General features: G+C 34.0%; 1 protein-coding gene across 8 annotated transcripts in view; it reads left to right on the forward strand.

Moving 5' to 3' along the window:
- Positions 1 to 8,323, forward strand: part of COL24A1 (collagen type XXIV alpha 1 chain) — a 382,349-nt gene extending 374,026 nt beyond the window's left edge. For 7 of the 8 annotated variants that reach the window (XM_043877542.1, XM_043877541.1, XM_043877546.1 and 4 more), the window contains 3 exons: positions 1,404 to 1,513; positions 3,894 to 4,109; positions 6,875 to 8,323. In XM_043877542.1, coding sequence (XP_043733477.1) covers positions 1,404 to 1,513; positions 3,894 to 4,109; positions 6,875 to 7,021 — 473 coding nt within the window. In that variant the 3' untranslated portion in view covers positions 7,022 to 8,323. The remainder of the gene's footprint in view (positions 1 to 1,403; positions 1,514 to 3,893; positions 4,110 to 6,874) is intronic. The other variant, XM_043877547.1, reaches the window with a different exon arrangement.
- Positions 8,324 to 10,028: the final 1,705 nt, after the last annotated feature.

Below are 10,028 nucleotides of genomic sequence, written 5' to 3' on the forward strand. Positions count from 1 at the left end.
TCCTGTTAGGCTACAGTCCATGGGGTCGCAAAGAGCCGGACACGACTGAGCAACTTCACTTCACTTCACTTCATTAGTTAAGACTGTAAGCCTGCATCAGATCCTGGTTTTAAAAAAGTCAGCTGTAATTTCTACAAACTACAAAATGTCCAACATTCTGAGGAAATCGGGGGGAAATAATGGGATACAGAGGTGATATTAGGACTTTTTCACCCTTTTCTTCCATATTTCAGTATAGATCGGTGATTCTCCAAATATCATCCATGAACCAGAATTAGATGCAGATTCTCAAACCCAATCCCAAATGTAATGATTTAGAAACTCTAGGGGTGGGGCGCAGATGTTTTAACAGAGTCACCAAAGTCTGAAAACCACTGCAACAGAGATAGTCGCCTACTCTTGGAAGTAACAATTCAAGTTTTCATTTTGTAGGATTAGAAGAATAACAGAGGGGGAATGGTCGAGGATGTGTGTAAATCTACAAAGACAGACGAGGGGAAGCCCAGAATAAGCTAGAGGAATCTTTGCTATGGGAAAAAAATGAAACAAACAAGGGTTTTTTTTACCTATTATAGAAAATGGCCTTTAACAAATACTGTTTGTCTTGCCTTTTTAATGCAAGAAGGCAGGGCCATCTCATTCAAAAATTCCTGCTCTTTGCATTTAGAATAAGGTGCTTTTTTTAATATTCTGAGCCTGTTATTCCAGAATTAAGATGCTACCCCCATACTTTTCAGTTTGAATATGTCCTAAAGTCCAACTTTACGCCCCATTTGATTCTCCTGGACAATCAGTGGATGCAAAGGTTGGCAGGCTTACACTGGCTATAGAGATTTCAGTCTTTTCCACTCACAAATCTGAAAAGAAAGCACAAAAATAACCATTTAATTGTACACTTTTCTTCTGGAAACAAAAATGGTTATTCTTTTTAATTATCAATTAAACAAAGATACATTTTTCCTCAGGGAGACTGAAGAGGTTTCTATTTTTAAAATATATATATTCATTTTTAAGCTCTGTAATGACATAGAACAAAAACACACACATATCCTACATTAATTTCAACTTCTCTATTAACTATGTAACTGTAGACAATTCACTTAAGTTGCTGAGTTCATCTTATCTATAGCATGAAGTAACAGATTATTTTTTATTAAAATTATGAAATGGCCTTAAATTGATAGGTATATGGAAAATATAGTATTTTCACTATCAGTTTAACATAATGCTTGCAGCTTTTATTTTTCACTAAATGTATTGATTTAAATGTATGATCTTTATAAACTTCTAAGTTTTTTAACAGGAAAAAGTGTGAAAAAATATGTTGAAAGTATGATACTTTTTAAGGATTGTTCAAAAATATTTAACATGTCATTTAAATATTTTTGTTTCACAATAAATAGGAAAATACTGGATTGATCCAAATCTTGGATGCCCTTCAGATGCCATTGAGGTTTTCTGCAATTTCAGTGCTGGGGGTCAGACATGTTTATCTCCTGCCTCTGTGACAAAGGTAAATTCTGAATTTAGCATATATACTGGTACTTGCCCACTACCAGTAAATAGTGATTTTTAAAAAATCTTCCACCTCAAATAATTATGAATTTTATGAGTGGAAGCAAGATATTCTCTACCATATATGAGAAAGAAACTTTTTGGTTTTTTAAACTAATCCTGTTAATTCTTGACATTTTGATTATGTATTTTTATGACTGGCTTAGTTTGGCTTACTCCACTGACTATGCTTTTTAAATCCCTTTTAAAAATATAAAACATATGTTTTTATGCTCATGCATTCATTAGAAAATTCCCAAACAGCTGCAATGTTTGTATTCAGTAATCAGTTACCTAAAGTTTTTACTGAAAATGACATCATCATCATTAAAAGAAGAATTCTGCCACAAAACTTGCTGTTTTGGGTGACTGGGAACAAAAATAACCTCCCTGAAATATCCACTGGGTATTATTTAAAACGTCTTATATGTATAATTCCATAAATGTTTAGAATGAACGAAAGTTAGTTTGGTATAACACTGGGTATTGTAACAAGCATCTCTCAATCCTAAAGCTTAGTTCTACCTATAACATATATCAAAGAAACCAAAACTGCATTTCTTTCTTTCTCTGGTTAAACTACTTTGGCCTTCCCAAGAACTAATTTTTCATTGACAAAGAACTGATACATAGACCTACTGTGTGTTTTTTCCACCATAAGAAGGCATCAGCTAAAAAGTACAGTGTATCAGTCTCTCCAACTGCTTAGAATTAGACTGTCCTCCTCTCCTCAAACGTTCCCCCTCATTAACCAGGGTGTTTTATCCACTCATCTCAATAGGCATTCACCACTGTTACCCAAAGCAGAACAGGGGAGGACTCTTCTATTCCTGTGGAATCTGTGTAATGCTAAAGAGGAGCAGTAAGATCGCCCTGCTTCCAAACTACCCACATAATCACCCTCATGCCCCTGGGTTTAGCCCAGTATTTTTATTTGTGTTATCATGGAAGAAAAGGAGAGGGGAGTACAAAGAAGATAGAATCAGTGAAGGAGCCATATTCCAGTTCTTTCCTTGGCTGAATCAATTCCCCCATTTCTCCCATCCATAAATTCAACCTGAGAAAGACCGCACAGGTAATGAAAAGAACAGTAGACTTGGAATCAGGGACCTGGATTCTAATTTCTGTTCCTCTGAAAACCTGGGAAATGATACTGTGAAGCACCAGAAAGCCCACTCCTTGCCAGGCACTGTGCTAACTAAATGACACTTGACCCCTCACATCCTTGTAGCAATCCTGTATTGGTGTTATACCCAAATTTGCCAATAAGGAAACTGGGCTTAGAAAGGCTCCGTATTTCACAGGTTTGTAGTTCTCATTTGCAAAATCAAAGAATTCGAACTGCTTCAGCTCTAATGTTCCTCATGATGATCCTTCCATGTTTTCATCCTTATGCCCCCCCACCACCTTTGCCTTTCTTCTCTTTCCCTACAGTTTTTTGCTGTTGTTCTATAACCTTATAACTGATATTCTGATTTGGTGACTGGAGATTAGTATAAATTCCTCAGTAGGAACCACTTCTATTTATTTATGTTATAACCATACCCCTGTTTGAATAATGCTAAAATGATGATGATGTCTAAAGCTACAGAAAAATCTGCTTCCTTGTCCAAATCTAGAAACTCCTTGCTCCAATACTACTCTACATTGTTCACTTTATTAGTTAATATTTGTTCATGCATTCATTCATGCAATAAACAGCTATTGACGACTCACTGTATGACCAAACCTGCATTAGGGGTTGGCTAACACAAAGATTAAGATTCTGTCTTTGTCTTTAAAGGCTCCATAATTGAAATAATTCAACCAATTAATTATTACAACTTTTAACTTATCATTGGAAACTAAAAAAATAAATCTTCAAATGAAAGCACAGACAGAATTTCAAATTTCTATGAAAGAAATATTAAGCAATAATCCACAACAAATTATTAATGCATCTTAAATGACATTATGCAAACTATTTTTTTAGTCATATTTAGTTGCCTAGTGATATGCTAATGCCAGATCATACTGCTCAGGAGAGCCTATTTATTGTTAAGATCTCTTGTGAATTCCATGTTAAGTGACACCACCTGGAGAGCCTAAAATCAGCCATGGTAGGAGTACTTACAACTATGGAAATTCAGAAATTGCTATAAATTGGGGGTGCCCTCCTGCCCCACCCCTGCAAGGGCCACTGGCTAAGCATTTACCAGTACACCACTGACTGGCACTTAAATATCCTAAAAAGTAGTTTTCTCAAGGCTGCCTTTTAAGGACTTTCTTTAAGTTTCTCCAAACTATAAATTTTTCAGTTACCATATCTTATAACTTGCCTATTGTTTCAATGACATCAGTTGGAGTTTGGAATCGGGAAAGTCCAGATGAACTTCCTTCATTTACTGAGCTCAGAAGCCACCCATATCATCACCATTCATTGTCTAAACACTCCAGTGTGGACAAGTCCTCAGACAAGTGGCTCAGGATTGACTCTTGGTTTCAAGGGATGGAATGGTCAGATTTTTGAAGAAAACACTCTACTTGAACCTAAAGTGCTTTCAAATGACTGCAAGGTAAGGGAATGGCACGTTTAGAATTATTCAATATAACTAACTTAAAATTGATAAGACTATATATAATTAACATAAGAGTAAAACTATATAATTAATATGAGAGTAAGACATTGCAAATTGCAGCTACAGAAGAATAAGTTTTAATGTGCCTAATGTGTAATGACCATACATTTTTCATAATCAATTATTCATTTATATCAACTTTTGTCACACCCATTGGTCATCCATGGAGTTTTATATGCAAAACAGGTGTTATTAATGTATTAATTTTTATTCCCCATATGAAATAATTATAGATGATAGCAGATGAAGCATAAGGGCCTATAGACAAATGTTTTCTTTTGTATATTTTTACCGTGATCCTGCATCTCATTACTTCATGAAAAACAGGTTATAGAGGCAAGTCAGGTTTATTTCATATTTTGTCAGTCCCCATACCTGATACCAAATAATGGGCAAAATGGCCGTTTGACTCTGCAAATCAGTATCTGAATCATAGCCCATTTTTCCTATTAAAATTAAATAATAATGAAGAATTTATAATTTTAAAAAATTGTATTGTAGAGCAGGTGTTGGCAAACTACAATCCACAGACCAAATCTAGCCCAGCATTCACTTTACTAAATATATGTTATTGAAACACAGCCACACTCGTTCATCTCTTTATTATCTAGGGCTGTTATCACACTACAGTGGCAGAGTCAAGTATATATGACCCACAAAACCTAAAAGATTTATTTCTAACCCTTTACAGAGGAGTTTGTTGACCCCTTTTATAGAGTTATCCACTTACACATCATTAACTTCTTTAAGGAGCTTAGTTTCCTGCTCTTGTGTATCATGAAGCCCATGATTTAACATGTATTATATTTAGAGTGCTTTACTGTTTCACAACATTTCACTTTCAGATAAACTACACTTGCATATTTGAAAAATCATAAAATAAATAGTCAGAAATATATGGCTTGCTCTCTGTAGGTGAAGAAATCAGCATTACCAACTAAATTAACTTTCACTATTTTGTCCAGAAACTTTTAGTGCCTCATTACTATTTCTGAGACACAATCAAAACTTAGCAGCAGTTAGAATAGTCAGGCCCCAACCTATTTTTCAAGCTTGGGCTTTCACTGACTATGTACCCTGAACTCTAGTCAAACTGATCTATTTATAATAATATCAACAATTCCTACTATTAATTATTGGGGACTTATTAGATGACAGGTACTATGTATTGCATACATTATTTAATTATAACAGCTCTATGAAGTTACTATTAGTATCATTTTATAGGTAAGAAAAACAAGGCATAGAGGTTAAGTAACTTGTTCAAGGTACAGCAGAGCATGAAATCAACCCTAAGTGTGTACAGTTCCAAAGTCAATGCCACACTGTATTGCCAGGGTCTTTTAATGGAAATCTCACTTAATCCTCACTAATTCACATTTTATATGTGAGAATACCTATACCTGGGTGTCTATCAAAATCTGTGCACTTAAACCCCATGCTAGGCTTATTTTCACAGCCACTTTCTACCTTTCCAACTGTTTTTGTTTTTTTCTATTCATGTCTTTCCCCTTCTCTGAAATGCTGTTTTCTACTCCTCTAACCAAGTAGAAATTGTACATACTTTAAGGCCTATCTTCAATTCTGAATATATAAGGCTTTTCCCTGACTCTTCTAGTTGGAAATGAGGAACTCAGCATTCACTCTGTATATTCGTTATGATGCATGTCATACATGGCCTTATATTACAGCTGTTTGTTTCTCCTCTCCCTGACTAAATTTATAAGCTGCAAGAATTCAGAAGCCAGAATTTACTCATCTTTGTATTTCCCAAGAACTGTAAGAAACTGGAGGATTACATTTTATTCAACTGTGCCAAAAATACTTAGTCTTCAACAAATATTGTTTGAGACTTAATAAAGTTACAGAGAATTCTAGCCTAATTATTACCCCAAGTTTATGACTTTGGTAATTTATCTTCTGTGAGCTTCAATTGCCTTAACTTAAAATGGAATTTATAGCTTCAATAATCTCTAAAGTTCCTTTAAATTCTAAAATTTATACCATGATAATTCTGTGAATGAGTAAAGGAATAAACTCCTGTATAAAAAGCTTCACAAAGCTAGTTAACTGTTTCTCTATTTTGTCTTCCTGAAACTTAATCAGAGCATAGTTTTTATTTTATAATAGAATTTACCCTTCAAAAAAGAGCATACAGTAATAAAAGGAAACAGAAAGGCCTAGAAAGAAAGGAAGGGAGGAATGAAACTATATAAACAGTAACCGCAGAATGGAAAAAAAGAAACCTAAAAGATAACTCAACATAATTATAATTTACTTGTACTGAAGTGATTCTACATATTTCCTGCCTAGAGTACAGAGAGGGTAAGCGCACTCATTCCCTTTCATCCAAGTCAAGTGTCCATCCTGAAGCATCAGTCCCAAATAAAGGAAAACAAAATGGTTATTACTCACATTAGAATCAGGGCATATCTGGTCCAATGATCCACAGACAACAGAAACAGGAAGCCTCAAGAAAAATCAGAACACACAAAGCCATCTAGAAAATGGAATAATCATATATTTTCAATTATTCATAGTAAATGTCACCCATTCATTGAGCACTTACTCTGTGCCAGGCATTATTCTAGGCACTTTCTATTCATTATTTTGAATCCTTAAATCTACACTGTCTATGAAAACACATTGTCTGCTGCTAATGGAAAAATTATAGATCAAAGCATTTTGTTCTTATTTTTCAGATTCAAGATGGCAGCTGGCATAAGGCAAAATTCCTTTTTCACACCCAGGACCCTAATCAACTTCCAGTAATAGAAGTACAAAAACTTCCTCATCTCAAAACCGAACGGAAGTACTACATTGAAAGCAGTTCTGTATGCTTTCTGTAAGGTCTCTGAATTAGTTCAGAATGCATGCTGTTGGCCAGGTAATTGCTGCAGAAGGAAAAATATAGACAGAAAGGTACTATTGGATATCATGAAATGCATGGAATAAAGCATTGGCTAAATTTTAAAGAATCTCAGGAAGAAAAGACTTCCTCCTAAGAAGGAGACAAGGCATTTTTTAAAGGACTATAACTGATAAAGTATTTAATTCTTTAAAAAATTATATTGATCTGAGCTTTCTTAGAGAATTCCCTAGAACTGAACATTTATAAACATGGAATTCTTCAGGGTATTCTATATTTTTTGACTGTCTGAGAGCAAAGTACCCATTAGACAGCTGGAGATGCAAAGCACTACGGAGCAATACTGGCTAATGCTCCAAATGTGCAATGCTTCTGTCTAAAAACTGCAAGCCACAGTCTAATACGTCTTCTTTTCCCAAATACTAAGCTGTATTCAGGTGCCCAGTGGGCATATACATCTTAGCCGGTGGTACACTACCTCTTACGTGTTGCCTTTTTGTGTTGCTTGGTGCTCTTTCTAAAACATGGTGCTTGTGGCTTTCATAGACTATTTTATTTCTTTATTCGTCTTTGTCATTCTTTAAGAGTGTATGTACTGGTTACATCAATATATGTTTTGGTTGTTAGTACTTATTTTAACTTGTTTGGTCATATACTTAATAACAAGTAAAACATTATTTATGTGAAGTTCTTATTTTAAAATTCTCTTTGTGGATATAAAATCAAGGCTAGCACATTGTAACCTGTGCTTAAGCACAAGAGAATTGGGAGGGGGTTTTATTGTTTATGTTTTAAATTGCTGTAAAAAATATTATAGGCCAGCTACATCCAGTAGTAGGTTTGGGTTAGAGTTTAGGGGTTGTGATATACTATTTTAAAAAATCCATGATCATCTGGAATGATATTTTGTGTATATATATTTTGTAAAGTTGTAATTCAGCAAATCTTTTGAAATTGCTGCTGTTTTAAATTATAAAAACTTTGTTTCTGTTTCATAGAAATGACATGTTTTTAATAATTCATTGATTTTCTTTCACCATTCTTAAATTTAATGTGTTGGGACCTAAAAGAATTCAATTTGCCAGTCATTAAAGCAACATTCAAGAAAACAAAGTCAGTCTTTTGCCATTTAAAATAGGCTAAGTTCAGACTTTCCTTGTCAGAGATATGTTAAGCATTAAAAATATTATACCTTTTGGTATACTGAAAAGCATGTACATCCATTATAAACATACCATCAAACCACACTTACCTATCTATAATAAAAATGTGCTTTAATATCTTTTTCGGTGTTTTTTTTTTTAAACCATACCCTTTTATTATGTAGGACAGCCTCTTTGGCTTAGACCTTCTGTACTATGTATATTGCACTACTAGAAAGTATCTATTACACACCTATAAAAAGATTATAGAGCCTATTTCCTCCTCAAAATGAGGTCATGGCATAGAAACTCTCTCATATATGGGCAACTGATTTCTAACAAGGGCGCCAAGCCCATTCAGTGGAAGAAGGACAGTTTTTTCAACAAATAGTTTTGGGAAAACTAGATATCCATTGCAAAAGAATGAAGTTGGACCTTTATCTTACATGATACACAAAAATTTACTCAAAATGATGAAATCTATTACTGTAAAAATGTTTGGGATAATATAAAAATTTTAAAAATAACATAAAATGTATCAAAGTCCTAAATGTAAGAGCTAAAATTATAAAACTCTTAAAACTTAGGTGAAAGGCTTCATGACATTAGAATTAGCAATTATTTCCTGGATGGGGCACCAAAAGCACAGTTGACAAAAGAAAACAATAAACTGGACTATAGCAAAACTTAAAACTTTGTGCAAAGGACACTATCAAAATAGTAAAAAGACATCCTACTGAATGGGAGAAAATATTTGCACATTATATGTTCGATAAGGGATTACTATCCAAAGTATATGAAGAACTCTTAAAACCCCAAACCAAAAACAACAAAAAACCCTCAAGCAACCCAAATTAAAAATGGGCAAAAGACTTAACAGACATTTCTCTGAAGATACACAAATGGCCAACAGATGAAAAGATGCTCAACATCACTAGTCATTAGGTGCAAATCAAAACCATAGTTAAATACTATTTTGTACAAATTAAGATGGTTATTACTATCCCCCCAAAATATGAAAATAACAACTGTTGGTGAAGATATGAAGAAACTGTAACCCTTACAAATTGCTGGTGGGAATGTAAAATGGCACAACTGCTGTGGAAAATAATTTGGCAGTTCCTCAAAAGTTATACACATAGAATCACCATATATGATATAGTAATTCTACTTCACATACATACCCAAAAGAACTGAAAGAAAGAATCAAACATATTTTTACACCAGTGTTCATAGAAGTATTATACAGAATAGCCAAAAGATGGAAATAACCCCAGTGTGTATCAATAGATGAACTGATAAACAAAATGTGGTATGTACTTACATTGGACTATTATTAAGCCTTGAAAATGAAATTCTGATGTATGCTCAAACATTGATGTACTTTGAAAACATTATGCTACATGAAAAAAGGCAAACAAAGACAGGTAAATATTGTATGATTCCACTGAATGAATTACCAAGAATAGACAAATTCTTAAACAGAAAATAACAGGTTTATTTATCAGAGGCTAAATGAGGTAAAAATAAATTATTTTTTAATGAATAGAGTTTCTGTTTGAATTAATGACAAATTTCTGGAGATGGGTGGTAATAACAGCTGTGCAACAATATGAATATACTTAATGCAACTGAACTATACACTTAAACTTGTCGTTTTAATCATTTTATGTTGTATATTTTACCACAATTCTTCAAAAGGAGGCTATGGCAAAGATGGCAGATTTCTTGCTTGAGAAATAGAAATGTTTTTAAAAGGAGCCAAGACTGATTCTCAGGTGGCTCAGACCGTAAAGAGTCTGCCTGCAGTGCAGGAGACCCAGGTTCAATCCCTGGGTTGGGAAG

This window comes from Cervus elaphus, chromosome 20 (genome assembly GCF_910594005.1).
Source record: "Cervus elaphus chromosome 20, mCerEla1.1, whole genome shotgun sequence".
NCBI lineage: Eukaryota > Metazoa > Chordata > Mammalia > Artiodactyla > Cervidae > Cervus > Cervus elaphus.